The 15,660-nt window shown below is 46.0% G+C and overlaps 1 protein-coding gene across 1 annotated transcript in view; it reads left to right on the top strand.

Moving 5' to 3' along the window:
* Positions 1–15,660, top strand: part of cecr2 (CECR2 histone acetyl-lysine reader) — a 432,956-nt gene that overhangs the window by 407,978 nt on the left and 9,318 nt on the right. The window contains exons 15-17 of the mRNA XM_078219960.1: positions 4,593–4,712; positions 8,392–9,229; positions 10,562–12,080. Of these exons, the coding sequence (XP_078076086.1) occupies positions 4,593–4,712; positions 8,392–9,229; positions 10,562–12,080 (2,477 nt within the window). The remainder of the gene's footprint in view (positions 1–4,592; positions 4,713–8,391; positions 9,230–10,561; positions 12,081–15,660) is intronic.

Below are 15,660 nucleotides of genomic sequence, written 5' to 3'. Positions count from 1 at the left end.
GCTAATTACAACAATATTAGGCAGGAACTGAAGAATGTAGATTGGGGGCAGATGTTTGAGGGCAAATCAACATCTGGCATGTGGGAGGCTTTCAAGTGTAAGTTGATAGGGATTCAGGACCGGCACATTCCTGTAAGGATGAAGGATAAGTATGGCAAGTTTTGGGAACCTTGGGTAACGAGAGATATTGGGAGCCTAGACAAAGAGAAAAAGGAAGCATTTGTCAAAGCTAGGAGGCTGGGAACACACAAAGCAAGTGTGGAATACAAGGAAAGTAGAAAGAAACTTAAGCAAGGAGTAAGAAGGGCTAAAAGGGGTCATGAAAAAGCATTGGCCAGCAGGATTAAGGAAAATCCCAAGGCTTTTTATGCATATGTAAAGAGCAAAAGGGTAGCCAGGGAGAGGATTGGCCCACTCAAGGACAAGGGAGGGAATCTATGCGTGGAGCCAGAGGAAATGGGCGAGGTATTAAATGGTATGATTCTATGATTCTATGAGTACTTTGCATCAGTATTCACCAAAGAGAAGGACTTGGTGGATGATGAGTCTGGGAAAGGATGGGTAGATAGTTTGAATCATGTTGAGATCAAAAAGGAGGAGGTATTGGGGTTCTTGAGAAACATTAAGGCAGACAAGTCCCCAGGGCCTGATGGGATATACCCCAGAATACTGAGAGAGGCAAGGGAGGAAATTGCTGGGGCCTTGAGTGAAATCTTTGTGTCCTCACTGGCTACAGGGGAGATCCCAGAGGATTGGCGAATAGCCAATGTTGTTCCTTTGTTTAAGAAGGGTAGCAAGAATAATCCAGGTAATTACAGGCCGCTGAGCCTTATATCATTGGTAGGGAAATTATTAAGAGGATTCTTCGAGACAGGCTTTATTTTCACTTGGAAATAAGTGGACGTATTAGTGAGAGGCAACATGGTTTTGTGAAGGGGAGGTCGTGTCTCACGAACTTGATCGAGTTTTTCGAGGAAGTGACGGAGATGATTGATAATGGTAGGGCAGTGGATGTTGTCTACATGGACTTCAGTAAGGCCTTTGACAAGGCCCCTCATGGCAGACTGGTGCAGAAGGTGAAGTCGCATGGGATCAGAGGTGAGCTGGCAAGGTGGATACAAAACTGGCTCGGTCAAAGTAGACAGAGGGTAGCAGTGGAAGGGTGCGTTTCTGAATAGAGGGCTGTGACAAGTGATGTTCCTCGGATCAGTGCTGGAACCGTTGCTGTTTGTAATATATATAAATGATTTGGAGGAAAATGTAACTGGATTGATTAGTAAGTTTGCGGACGACACAAAGGTTGGTGGATTTGCGGATAGTGATGAAGACCACCAGAGGATACAGCAGGATATAGATCGGTTGGAGATTTGGGCGGAGAGATGGCAGATGGAGTTTAATCCGGACAAATGTGAGGTAATGCATTTTGGAAGGTCTAATACAGATAGGAAATATACAGTAAATGGCAGAACCCTTAAGAGTATAGATAGGCAAAGGGATCTGGGTGTACAGGTACACAGGTGGCAATGCAGGTGGAGAAGGTAGTCAAGAAGGCATACGGCATGCTTGCCTTCATTGGCTGGAGTATTGAGTTTAAAAATTGGCAAGTCATGTTGCAGCTTTATAGAACCTTAGTTAGGCCGCACTTGGAATATAGTGTTCAATTCTGTTCGCCACACTACCAGAAGGATGTGGAGGCTTTGGAGAGGGTACAGAAAAGATTTACCAGGATGTTGCCTGGTATGGAAGGCACTAGCTATGAGGAGAGGTTGGAGAAACTTGGTTTGTTCTCACTGGAGCGACGGAGGTTGAGGGGAGACCTGATAGAAGTCTACAAGATTATGAGAGGCATGGACAGAGTGGATAGTCAGAAGCTTTTTCCCAGGATAGAAGAGTCAATTACTAGGGGGCATAGGTTTAAGGTGCGAGAGGCAAGGTTTAAAGGAGACGTACAAGGCAGATTTTTTACACAGAGAGTGCCTGGAACTCGTTGCCGGGGGAGGTAGTGGAAGCGGATACGGTAGTGACTTTTAAGGGGCATTTTGACAAGTACATGAATAGGATGGGAATAGAGGGATATGGTCCCTGGAAGGGTAGGGGCTTTTAGTTAAGTCGGGCAGAATGGTCGGTGCAGGCTTGGAGGGCCGAAGGGCCTGTTCCTGTGCTGTAATTTTCTTTGTTCATTAACCAAGCAACACTTTCTGCTTTTCCCAATCAAATGAGCATTGTTTCTTCTAACAATACAGGTATTTAGTCATTTTGCTATAGAATCAAGCAGAGTCTAGTTTCTCATCTTGGCATCTATCATTAAGATAAAGTTAGACAGAAGAAACAGCAAATAAGCAATGATCCTAATTATTTTAAATTCTGAAAAATAAGCCTTACTGATGGTGACATTAGCAGGTGAATATTCAGCAAGCTGGTGCGACATTCTCCTGCCTTCACTGGGAGTGTTAATCCATTTATCTTGCATGGGCTAACACTTCTTCTAAAATAGCAGGGGGGGAATTTCACCCGAGGCATTTGTCCAATCATATCGCCAAAGTAATTTCCAAGTGATTGCACTTTAGAATAAACAAGTAACTGCAGGTGAGTCATGAATTTCTTCCCACAATACAGTCTTCAAAACCATTAGACCCTGTGTGAAGCAGGAACTAGCCCGACAGACCAACTCTGCAAGTCCTGTCGACCTTGTGCCCAAGTGTTATTTAGGCCAGCAATTCCAATTCGACTTCATTTAAATTGACCAGGTCAATATTGTTACTATGTTAGAACATAAAAAGATAAGAACTGGGAGCAGGAGTAGGCCATCTGGCCCCTCGAGCCTGCTCCGCCATTCAATAAGATCATGGCTGACCTTTTTGTGGACTCAGCTCCACTTACCCGCCTGCTCACTATAACCCTTAATTCCTTTACTGTTCAAAAATTTATCTATCCTTGCCTTAAAAACATTCAATGAGGTAGCCTCAACTGCTTCACTAGGCAGGGAATTCCACAGATTCACAAACCTGTGGGTGAAGAAGTTCCTCCTCAACTCATTCCTAAATCTGCTTTGCCTTATTTTGAGGCCGTGCCCCCTAGTTCTAGTTTCACCTGCCTGTGGAAACAACCTCCTTGCTTCTATCTTATCTATTCCCTTTATAATCTTATGTTTCTATAAGATCTCCCCTCATTCTTCTGAATTCCAATGAGTATAGCCCCAGTCTATTCAGTCTCTCCTCATAAGCCAACCCTCTCAACTCCAGAATCAACCTAGTGAACCTCCTCTGCACCCCCTCCAGTGCCAGTATATCCTTTCTCAGGTAAGGAGACCAAAACGGTACACAGTACTCCAGGTGTGGCCTCACCAGCACCTTATACAGCTGCAACATAACCTCCCTGTTTTTAAACTCCATCCCTCTAGCAATGAAGGACAAAATTCCATTTGCCCTCTTAATTACCTGCTGCACCTGCAAACTAGAATAAGTCTAGTACCTATTAGAATAAGGGTGGAAAGGATGTGTCTCAATTAAAATAGGATAAAAAGTTGCCCACTTTGAGTAATAGTATTCTTACCATCGGCTCAATCTCCACATCAGGAGACATAATGTATGCTGAACTTTCTGTGCATTACTGAGGGGTTGCTAAAATGACAGAAATGTCACATTTCTAATGAGACATTAAACCAAGGCTATGTCTACCCTCTTGGGTGGATGCTTCCACCTCTTCCCCAGAACACCTTCTGCAGCAGTCTTCATTCTCATGCATTTGTTACCCCCAGAACCAACTATTCCAACGCTCTCTTGGGCAGCCTTACATCTACCACCCTCTGTAAACTTGTGCTGATCCAAAGCTCTGCTGACCACTTCCCAACTCGAACCAAGTCCTCCTGCTCACCCAAAACTCCTGAGCTTTGTGCCCTGCATTGACTCCTAGTTTGGTATAGCCTCAATTTCAAAATTGCCACCATTTTTTTCAAATGCTACCATGGCTGTGCCACACCCCATCCCTTTAACCTCTTCCCCCCCCCCCCACCCACAACCCTCTTGTATCTGCGATCCTCCAATTCTGGCCTCTCGTGCATCTCCAATTTTCTTCACTCTACCATTCACAGCCATGCCTTGCAGTCAGCTAGACCCAAAGCTCTGGAATTTCCTTCCTGACCTTCTCCATATCTCTACCTCTCCTCCTTCCCTTTGAGTTGCTCCTTAAAACCGACCTCTTTGACCGAGGTTTTGGTCACCCGTCCTAATGTGTCTCTGTGTGGCTCTGTATCGGTCCTCTGAAGAACCCTTTGGTGGCTTGACAATGTTAAAGCCACTTTATAAACACAAGTTATTATTGCAAGGCAGTATTTGGGCAAGAGCAGGATCCTGCTGTCCTGACACATTTATCTCTCAATCAACACCAGTAAAAGAGATTATATTGTTATTTATCTCCTCACTGTTTGTGTGACTTTGCTATGTCAAGACTGACTGCTGCATTTCCCTTCACTACAACAATGACTAACACTTCAGAATACTTTATTGACTTTGGGATGTTCCCAGGTCATGAAAATGTCTCCCCCATCCCATTCAGGATGGTAGCCCACGAACTAAAATGTTTTCTTCATCTAGAGACCATGTATGTTTGGACCTCGGCCTACTGCGGAGTCCCAGTATCGCTATTGTTCCCCAAGGGAGCCACGACTGGCAGATCAAGTACGGCAGCAGCTACATCACCAGTTTATCATGCAGGTAATTTTCACAGAGCTTGGCTCCGTATTAAGTGACCCTATGTGTGTACCTCAATTAGAAAGATGCACAAGTATTTGCTGTGTGGAAGATGAAACACATTCCTTACAGGAAGCTGTGTGATTTAAATCTATGTTTGCTAGCTTTTGAGCCCTTCTCTGAGTAAGCAGGTGTAACAAATAATGGCACATTAATAAGGAAGAGCTTGTGGGCCCAAGTTAGCCACCAGCACCAAAGGTGGGAATTATGGAAAAGTGACCTAACCGGTCTACTTGCTGTGAAATCCAGTGGTCACTCCATACAAGCCACTGAACTAGTTGCCCAGTGGATAAATGGAAACTTGTAGTTGCAATGTTTTTCAGGAGTTTATTTCTTACAAGTGAAACATCCTGGCACAGCGATTAGCACTGCTGCCTCACAGCGCCAGGGACCCGGGTCACTGTCTGTGCAGAGTCTGCACGTTCTCCTAGTATCTGCGTGCGTTTCCTCTGGGTGCTCCGGTTTCCTCCCACAGTCTGAAAGACATGCTGGTTAGGTGCATTGGCCGTGCTAAATTCTCCCTCAGTGTACGCGAACAGGCGCCGGATTGTGGCGACTAGGGGACTTTCACAGTAACTTCATTGCAGTGTTAATGTCAGCCTACTTGTGACACTCATAAATAAACTTTAAATTTAAACATCCAGGACATGAAAAGCATGTTCAGCTGAGGAACAATTTCCAAAGCCAAAATAACACTTAAGATATTGGTTTCAGTTCTTACCAAACGTATATATGGTGCCTGTTCATTTAACCGGTAACTGCACAGTATCTTAAAGGGGATAACTTGTGAGCCGCCTGCGCTGTACTTTCTGGATTACCGTGCATGCAGACAGCTTGCCGGGGACATTATTGTTGACTCAAAATTATGATAAAGGCATGCTTTGGCTATATTTCTGTCATGGAGTATGATATAGAGAAAATAAAGTGTTATTATTTGCTTCAAAGTTATTACAACACATATTTGAATGCCAGCTGAATTAGAGTCTAGGGTCGGTTTAGCTCAGGTGGCTGGTCAGCTGGTTAGTGATGCAGAGCACGAGTTCAATTCCTGTACCAGCTGAGGTTATTCTTCTATGAGATTGGCCTTCTTAACCCTGCCCCTTGCCCGAGGTGTGGTGATCCTCAGGTTAAATCACCACCAGTCACAGCCTATGGTCATCTGGGACTATGGTGACTTTACTTCTCATGCAACTAAGTGATTTAGGTAACCTTGTGAAGTGCAAGAATGGAACCCACTTAGTGCTACTGACTGCTAAACTGCACACTTATGGTGGGATTCTCCCAAGCCCCCGCTGGTGGGCCCAGTCAAGGGAGAAAATGGCGGGAGACCCATAAATGGATTTCACACAGGCATGAATTTCCTCGGGATCTTCCACTGATGTCTATCATGGCTGATCGGGAGATCTGCTAGAGGCCAATGTGAAACGCATTTGCATCCTGCTAATGAGATGCAAATGAAGGCCCAACCACCCGCATCTATTCTCCGTGATGCCGGCAGGAAAACACACAGGTGAAAAGCAACGTGGTACGCAGATGTCAGGACTCAGCTGAACAATGCCTGGTGCTGGTCTCCAGACTTCAGAATGGAGGCCGCCGGCAACCCTGGGCCCCAGAACACCTACAGGTGGACCTTCCAAGTTAGGTGGATTGGTCATGCTAAATTATCCCTCAGTGTTCCAGAATGTTAGGTTAAGGGGATTAACAGGGTAAAAACATGGGGCTACAGGGTTAGGGCCTGGGTGTGATGCTCTGTTGGAGAATCAGTGCAGACTCAATGGGCCGAATGGCCTCCTTCTGCACTGTAGAGATTCTATGATTTCAGATTTGGTGCCCTGGAGTGGATCCATCTCCCAGCCTCAGAATGTTCCCGGATATCCACCTTCATTCTCAGGAGTTCCACCTTCTTTCTTCAACAGGGGGTCAGTGATGTTGGGCACCTTTTCAATATGGCTCCCAGATAGGCCAGTGGACCAGATACCACCAGGCCTGCCCCCGCCCAGGAATATGGTGAAAAGCACCCAGTTGCATAATTAATGAGGTTGGGGCCAGAGGATTTGGCGTGTATTCCCGCCACCCTCCACAGTGGGAAACATTCCACATTCCTGCCCCCGCAACAGGACTTTGTCTCCAGATGGGAGAATCCCATCCTGAACATTGGCTGTATTTATTTTTGCTGCAACACTAGGGGGAGCACTTGCTACAGATGCCGTCTCCGTGTCAGACTGTTTAATATGATTTAATGCTTTCTGTTGCTGAATAATATGTTCTTCAAGCTGGTGTCTTATAAATGACTCCTTTACAGCAAAATCAGTTAACAGAAAGAATTTGCAACAACTTTCGGGCGGCACGGTAGCACAGTGGTTAGCACTGCTGCTTTACAGCTCCAGGGACCTGGGTTCAATCCCCGGCTTGGGTCACTGTCTGTGTGGAGTTTGCACATTCTCCTCGTGTCTGCGTGGGTTTCCTCCGGGTGCTCCGGTTTCCTCCCACAGTCCAAAGATGTGCGGGTTAGGTTGATTGGCCAGGTTAGAAATTGCCCCTTAGAGTCCAGAGATGTGTAGGTTAGAGGGATTAACGGGTAAATATGTGGGGGTAGGGCCTGGGTGGGATTGTGGTCGGTACAGACTCGATGGGCCGAATGGCCTCCTTCTGTACTGTAGGGATTCTATGATTCTATGACTTTGAAAGTCGGGTTCCTTAATTGAATAGATTTAAATATCATTATCAGGCCTTTATGCCAATCACCAAGAATATTTTTCCAAATCTTAGTCTTCAGCCAGCCCATTATTCACAGATCAACAGATTTAAAATTAAGTTTATAAAATAAAGACACTTATAGAATCATTGAATCCCTACAGTGCAGAAGGAGGCCATTCGGCCCATTGGGCCCACACTGACAATCCCACCCAGGCCCTATCCCTGCAATCCCAAATGCCCCAAATCAAAAGTGCCTCCATAACACGGGTGGCACGGTGGCACAGTGCATAGTACTGCTGCCTCACAGCGCCAGGGACCCGGGTTCGATTCCTGGCTCGGGTCACTGTCTGTGCGGAGTTTGCACATTCTCCCCGTGTCTGCGTGGGTTTCCTCTGGGTGCCTCCCACAGTCCAAAGGTGTGCGGGTTAGGTGGATTGGCCACGGTAAGTTGCCCCTTAGTGTCAGGGGGACTAGCTAGGGTGAATGGGGCATGGGGTTATGGAGAAAGGACCTGGGTCTGATTGTGGTCGGTGCAGATGCGATGGGCCGAATGGCCCCCTTCTGCACTGTAGGGATTCTATGATGATGGAAGGTGCCTGTAAAGCTATTTTCATCACAAAGAAGTTTTTATTTGGAATCCTCAAATTCTCTGTACAATCTCGGAGTGGAGCCAATATTCAGTTCAGAGTGATTACTGTCAGTGAAGAGGGATTAAAATCAAGCCGCCTTGTTGCAATTCGCAAAATGTTGCTGTCTTAACGTATCAGTCAACACAGAGCAGTATAACTCTCAGCTAATTGTGCAACTTGGGAACAGGTTCCTCCTCTGCCTAGAACAGCGATCGAGTCTGTTTCTCCAACTGAGTTGACAAACATTGTGTGAACTTCTTAAAATGTTTGAGAAAGAGAAATTGAACTACATTCGATATGTTTTTGTCTAATTGCAGCATCAGGTGGCTGTGAATGAGCACCAGGGGCCCCGCATGGTGGGACCCGGAAATAAAACAACTTATGCCGGACCAGTGCATGGGCCTTCTCTGGGCCCCAGACCCCCATCGGTGCCACCCGGAACAGTGAGTGCCCCACCTCAGGAAGGAAGCATGTACCCGAGCCAACCATTTCAACCAGGGTATACAGCACACCGCCTGGAGGGGCCAGTGCACCGCCCGAGCTCTGATTTTCAGGGGAGGCATGTGTACAACCCATACGGTCATCCAAATGGTCCACGCCAGGGACCCCGTCATGTATGGAACGGCAATCATGATGGTTCGATTGAAAGGCCTTTAAGACCAGTTGAAAAGAATCCACTGGTTGGCCCAGGCCAGTCGCCGCAGTCCCAGCGTCGCCCGTTTCCCCAAATGGTGGAGCACAACCTCATGAGACCGTCTGTGCCACTCAATCACTGGCCAGATCAGCCAGGATGTCTACCTCAGAATGGGCCACCCGGCTATCCCAGACTTCCAAATTCACCCCAAGCACCCAACATGCAGAGGATGCCGCCTCCCTTCCTCAGACCTCCGCACCAAGGCCTCCACATCGATTCCATGCTGTCCAGCCCAGAGATGATCGCAATGCAGCAGCTTTCTGCCCCAGTCTGTCCTCCTGGACACTCTTCAGCCTATCTTTCTGACCCTCATGCACCGGCAGCACTCCAACAGCAACATGGTGGAGCCCAGCAGCGTATACCCAGCATACAACCTCGCAAGCCAGTTTTAGAAGACTGTGCCAGTTCGCTGGGAACATCACAGGACACTCTGATGCCCGAAAATGTTGATGAAACTCGAGGTAAATTTGCTTGCATGTTCAAAGCTGAAGTCTAAATGGTCAACTGTAGATTTTGTTTGTTTAAAAAAAAACTTTAATGGGGAGGGAGGGGAAATTGGTAAATGCAAAAAATAAATTAATTGATTCCTTCCGTGACACCCTGGTCCACTTCTCTATCACCCCAACACCTCACCCCCTTTCCATGACACTTTGCCATGCAGTTGCTGATGGTATAACACTTGGCCCTTTACCTCCTCCTTGTTCAAGGCCCCAAACGCTCCTACCAGATGAAGCAACGATTTACAAGTATTTTTTTCAATTTAGTCGTATTTGCTGCTCACAATGCGGTCTCCTCTATAGTGGAGAGACTAAACACAGAGTGGGTTGTCACTTTGCAGAATACCTTCGCTCAGTCCTCATGACCCCGACCTTCCGCTCACTTGCTATTTCAATTCACCACCTTGCTCTCATGCCCTTGGTTCTGTCCTCTCTCTGTCTGCTGCAATGTTCCAGTGAAGCTCAATGCAAGCTGGAGGAATAGCACCTCATCACAGTTGTCTGTGTAGAGTTTGCACATTCTCCTCGTGTCTGCGTGGGTTTCCTCCGGGTGCTCCGGTTTCCTCCCACAGTCCAAAGATGTGCGGGTTAGGTTGATTGGCCAGGTTTAAAAATTGCCCCTTAGAGTCCTGGGATGCGTAGGTTAGAGGGATTAGCGGGTAAAATATGTGGGGATAGGGCCTGGGTGAGATTGTGGTCGGTGCAGACTCGATGGGCCGAATGGCCTCCTTCTGCACTGTAGGGTTTCTATGATCATTGTTAGGCACCGCACAACCCTCAAACTCAGCATTCAATTCAACAGCTTCAGAGCTTGAACTCTGTCCTCCATTTTGAATTTTATCTCCACTGGTGCCAGACTGTATTTTGTGTTCTTGTATTGGTTGCTTTGAGACTGCACTGACCTTTATTCTGCCGTTAACATCGACTGTGACCAAGCTCTGTGCCTTTAATAACGTCATTACCGTTCCGTTTGCCTGTGTTCCATGACATCTTTGTCGTTTTATCTGCACCGGTCTCTAACCTATCCTTGACCTCTTTTGCTCCATCTGCCCCTCTCCCCTTTTACAACAGCATAAAACCCACCACATCCCTACCCGCCTTCAGTTCCAAAGAGGACTCATATTGGAGTCGGAAGTTAACTTTGTTTCTCTGCACAGGTGATGCCAGACCTGTTGAGTTTTTCTAGCGCTTCTTTATTTCAAGTTACGCAGTATTTTGCTCTTTTATCAATTGTGCTTAAAAATCTTAATTTTGATAATAGCTATTGCTGAGTATGATTTGTTTATCCTTAAACAGAAACGGAGCCAATCAAAACCACATCAGCCGAAGGGGAGCAGAAACCACAGTACAAAGATTCAGGAATCTCGCCTCCAGTTACCGAACAGACAACAGCACAACTCCCCGAAGGCAACATCAAACTGAATTCGGCCAACTTTACTGAACCGGGAACAAGCGAGATTCAAAGTAATGGCCTGAGATCCATCAATATTGAAGAAGAGGACGCACACAACATTAAATTGAAAGATGTTACCAGTCCAGTTGTAAAGGCGCCAAAAGGGCCAAGCAAACAGATTCCAGACTCCAAAAAAAGGGCTGGAAAGAGCAGGGCGAAGAATAACAAAAAAGTGGGTGGCAGAGTCAGCAGAGAGAAGAAAATTAAAAATCAAACCGAGGCCGAGGTCAAAGGTCAGAATGATAGCCAGGTCAACCAAAATGTCCCCAACTCCGTACACTACGCTGGACCTCCAGACCAATTGGCTTCCACAAGTCTACTGAACACAAATGAGAATTCTGCAAAAACTGCCAATGCTTTGACACAAGGCAAACAGGGAAAGAATAATGGGAATAATCCTGGGATGATGGGAGTGATGACGCACACACAGTATGGGCATAACCCAGAGTACTCGGTCGCAGGCCAGTATGGTATGGCCCGTGGCTGCAGACCGTTTGGAAGAAGCATGGGCGGACCTCAGGCATTCGCGAATCGGCAGCCTTTTCCTAATCCCAATTTTCCCCAGCAGTTGCCACCAGGGATCTTCCCCGCGTATCAGCACCAAGTCCAATGTTATCCATACCACGCTTCCCAGCAACAAATTCAATCACCCTACCACCAATATCAGCATCCTCATTATTACACTTACCCTCAAGGGCAGGGTTACCCAACGGAGGAGTGGCCCCAGGCCCTCTCACCAACAGGCCATCATCTCCAGCCATCTAGCCATTTATCGGTACAGAATGGAAATGGGAAAACACCAGGGCCTGGTGTCCCTTTGCAGGGCTCAGAGGGGTCATCAGTCGGTCACACATCAGCAAACGCAATGCAAGAAGGGATGAATGGAAACTCTAAAGAAAACAAAGACACAAGCCAGGGGGCCAGCAATGTGTCACACACCATAAAGGAGGAAAAATTAAACAAAGAACAGGAAAGGCCCGAAAGTCCAAAGGAAATTCTGGATTTAGACAGTCACAACGCTGCTGCTAAAAGACAAAGTGCACTGCCTGCGAGCGGACTGATATACAGGGGGCCTGGAATGCATCCAGGGATCCAAGGTCCCCATGGCATTCTTCCACATTCATCTGTCTATACAGCTCAGTCTCCAACTCTTTTTAACACAAACCCTTATGCAACGCGGCGACCTCCTCACTCCATGTTGGGGACTTCACGTCATCGTATCCCGACTCATCAGATAAATGGCCAGCCACAAGCCAGGATGCCTTTGTACAGTCGATCTGATGAAAGAATGGGTCAGTATCATAATATGATGATGCAGCAACAGGGAATTAGACCACCAGAAGAACCTTACAATATAAGAGGGTAAGACAACTAACTTTGTATGTTCTTTTTTTCAAATGTGCAAATCATTTATTTTTTAAAGAACTAAAATAAGTGTAACAACCCAAGCTCCATTCAGTCAAGCCGTGCTTTCAAGTTTTGATTGGCTTCTTCAAAAATGTCTAAGCTTGTTGTAAATGCAGAATGGGCAAATAATTGGCAGATGAAGTTCAGCACCAATAAATGTGAATTGGTACGTTCATAGAATCATAGAATCCCTACAGTACAGAAGGAGGCCATTCGGCCCATCGAGTCTGCACCGACCACAATCCCACCCAGGCCCTACCCCCACATATTTACCCGCTAATCCCTCTAACCTACACATCTCAGGACTCTAAGGGGCAATTTTTAACCTGGCCAATCAACCTAACCCGCACATCTTTGGACTGTGGGAGGAAACCGGAGCACCCGGAGGAAACCCACGCAGACACGAGGAGAATGTGCAAACTCCACACAGACAGTGACCCAAGCCGGGAATCGAACCCAGGTCCCTGGAGCTGTGAAGCAGCAGTGCTAACCACTGTGCTACCGTGCCGCCCGTTCCGATAGGAAAAATGGGGAAGTGGAAACGTGGAAGGTACAAGTCTAGATGGAGTGGCAGATCCCACATGATCTTGGAGTACAAATATATCAATCATTGAAAGTTGCAGCACAGCTAAGCACGGCCATAAATCAAAAGCAAACCAAGCACAAAGTCTATTTCCAGAGGGATAGGATTGAAAAGGAAAGTCATGCTAAACTAATATTGAACCTTGGTTAGGCCACACTTAGAATATTGCCTGCAGTTCTGGTCGCTGTATTATAAAAATGATATAGTGGCACAGGAGACGGTGCAGAGAAGATTTACAATAATGATACCAGAAATGTGTGAGTGTATATCAGGAAAGGATTGATGGACTGGGCCATCTATGAGGGCCAAGGGATGACCGAACAGAGGTCTTTAAAATTACAAAAGGTTTTGCTAAAGTGGTGAATAGCTTAACTGGAGGCCACCAATATAAGACAGTCACCAAGCAATCCAATAAGGAATTCAGAAGAAATTCTTGGCACAAGTAGCTGTAAGAATTTGGAACTTGCTACTGCAAGGAATGGTTAAAGCAAATGGTATAGATGCACTTAAGGGGGAACTAGTAATCGGGAATAAATGGTTATCATAGAATCCCTACAGAAATGAAGGGGACCATTCGGTTCATCGAGTCTGCACTGACAACAATCCCAACCAGGCCCTATCCCTATAAGGTCACGTATTTAACCTGCTAATCCCCCTGACACTGCTGCTGTCAGACTTTTGAATGGACTTACCTTGCATTAAATTGATCTTTCTCTACACCCTAGCTATGACTGTAACACTACATTCTGCACTCTCTCGTTTCCTTCTCTGTGAACGGTATGTTTTGTCTGTATCGAGTGCAAGAAACAATACTTTTCACTGTATGTTAATACATGTGACAATAATAAATCAAATCAAAAATTTACTGTCACCAATAAACCTAACCCACACACCGTTGGACAGATTAACTGAGAAGAGGTGGGAGGAGGCTTGAGTGGAGCATAAACACCAGCATAGACAGTTTGGACCTATGCCATGTATTCTATATCATCCTACATAATCCTATGTAAATTTAAAATTATAGCAAGCAACTTCTCTTGAACAAAAATTCAAAACTCAACATTCAAAAGAAATGATTGCCAAACATTGCTCGACTTTGTGTTCCTGACAAGATGGGATCCAACAAAACATTGTGTTTGGTTCCTCTGATGAGAAATGGGAGGAAGGGTGGTTAAAGTTAAAGGATAGTTGTCGCATTTCTTGTCCTCGCATGGGATGTGGGAGTATTTGTGTGACTAGGTTGTCACGGAGGGAACGTTCCTTCGGAATGCTAAAACAGAGGGGAAAATCTGTCTGTTAGAGTCTCACTGGAGGTTATAGAAATGACGTTGGGTGGTCTGGTGAGTGCGAAGGCTGTGGGGTGGTAGCTGAAGATGACCATATCATGAATCTTGGGGATGAATCTGTATAAGGCTCTGGTCAGACCCCATTTGGAGTATTGTGAGCAGTTTTGGGCTCCATATCTAAGGATGGATGTGCTGGCCTTGGAAAGGGTCCAGAGGAATGAAGAGCTTGTCGTTTGAGGAATGGTTGAGGACTCTGGATCTGTACTCGTTGGAGTTTAGAAGGACGAGAGGGGATCTTATTGAAACTTACAGGATACTGTGAGGCCTGGATAAAGTGGACGTGGAGAGGATGTTTCCACTAGTAGGAAAAACTAGAACCAGAGGGCACAACCTCAGGCTAAAGGGACGATCCTTTAAAACAGAGATGAGGAGGAATTTCTTCAGCCAGAGAGTGGTGAATCTGTGGAGCTCTTTGCTGCAAAAGACTGTGGAGGCCAGGTCATTGAGTGTCTTTAAGACAGAGATAGATAGGTTCTTGATTAATAAGGGGTTATGGGGACAAGGCAGGAGAATGGGGATGAGAAAAATATCAGCCATGATTGAATGGCGGAGCAGACTCGATGGGCCGAGTGGCCTATATCTGCTCCTATGTCTTATGGTCTTATGGATAGGTGAAGGAGTGAGGGCAGAAATGTGGGAACTGGGATGGGCACAGTCGAGAGCCTCGTTGTCCACGGCGAAGGAGAATCCTCAGCTGAGAAGAAAGGAAGTTGGCCAGAAGCACAGTTGTGGAATTTGGTATCACCAGAACGTCAGCTGCAGGGACAAACTTGAGAGAATGGAATACAGTCCTCGCAGAGATGTGAAGAAATAAAATCAAGGTGGCTGTGGGGCGTGGTGAGCTTATAGTAGATATTGGTTCACAATAACACAGCAAAAATCGAGAAAGGGAAGAGACGGTGATTTGAAAGTGAGGAGAGGGTGGAATTTGGAAGCCTTGTTGACAAAGTTTCCCAGGCTGGGCAAGAGCCCTGTTTTCACTATTGATGTTAAGTTTCAGCATCTTGTGTGGTAGTTGTATTGAACCATGTATTTAGAATATAGGCTTCCTAATCCACAACATTTTAGAAATTCATACCAATATGTTAACCTTAGGTTTAGAAACAAAGAGTAGAAACTGTTAAATGATCAGTAATTTATTGATGCTGATTCTTAAGAGGAAATCCAATTTTAATATAATTACAGTCCAAAGATGTGCGGATTAGGTTGATTGGCCCCTCAGTGTCAGAGGGACTAGCAGGGTAAATGGGGTTGCGGGGATAGGACCTGGTGGGACTGTGATCGGTGCAGACTCGATGGGCCAAATGACCTCCTCCTGCACTGTCGGAATTCTATGAATTCCTCAGGTGTGATATTTTGCTGAGCAGTGAACCATTCTTCAGATGCTCTCTTCCCTTGTGCAGTGTTAACATGGTTAATAATGACTTATTGTGAACTTACTGATTGCAGAATGGATATACAGCCCTCTGACCTTGATAATTGTGATTTCAATGGCCTCTCACATTGCCTGATTAGGAGAAAGTTGATGGGCATTTTTAAAAAAGTAATATTCACTCATCAGCTGTTGAATGCATCTGCCTCCTGTCCTTGAATTCAGGAAATATGC

Source organism: Mustelus asterias, chromosome 9, assembly GCF_964213995.1.
Source record: "Mustelus asterias chromosome 9, sMusAst1.hap1.1, whole genome shotgun sequence".
NCBI lineage: Eukaryota > Metazoa > Chordata > Chondrichthyes > Carcharhiniformes > Triakidae > Mustelus > Mustelus asterias.
Note: the sequence above shows the minus strand (reverse complement) of the source record. Positions and strands in the feature narration are given on the sequence as shown.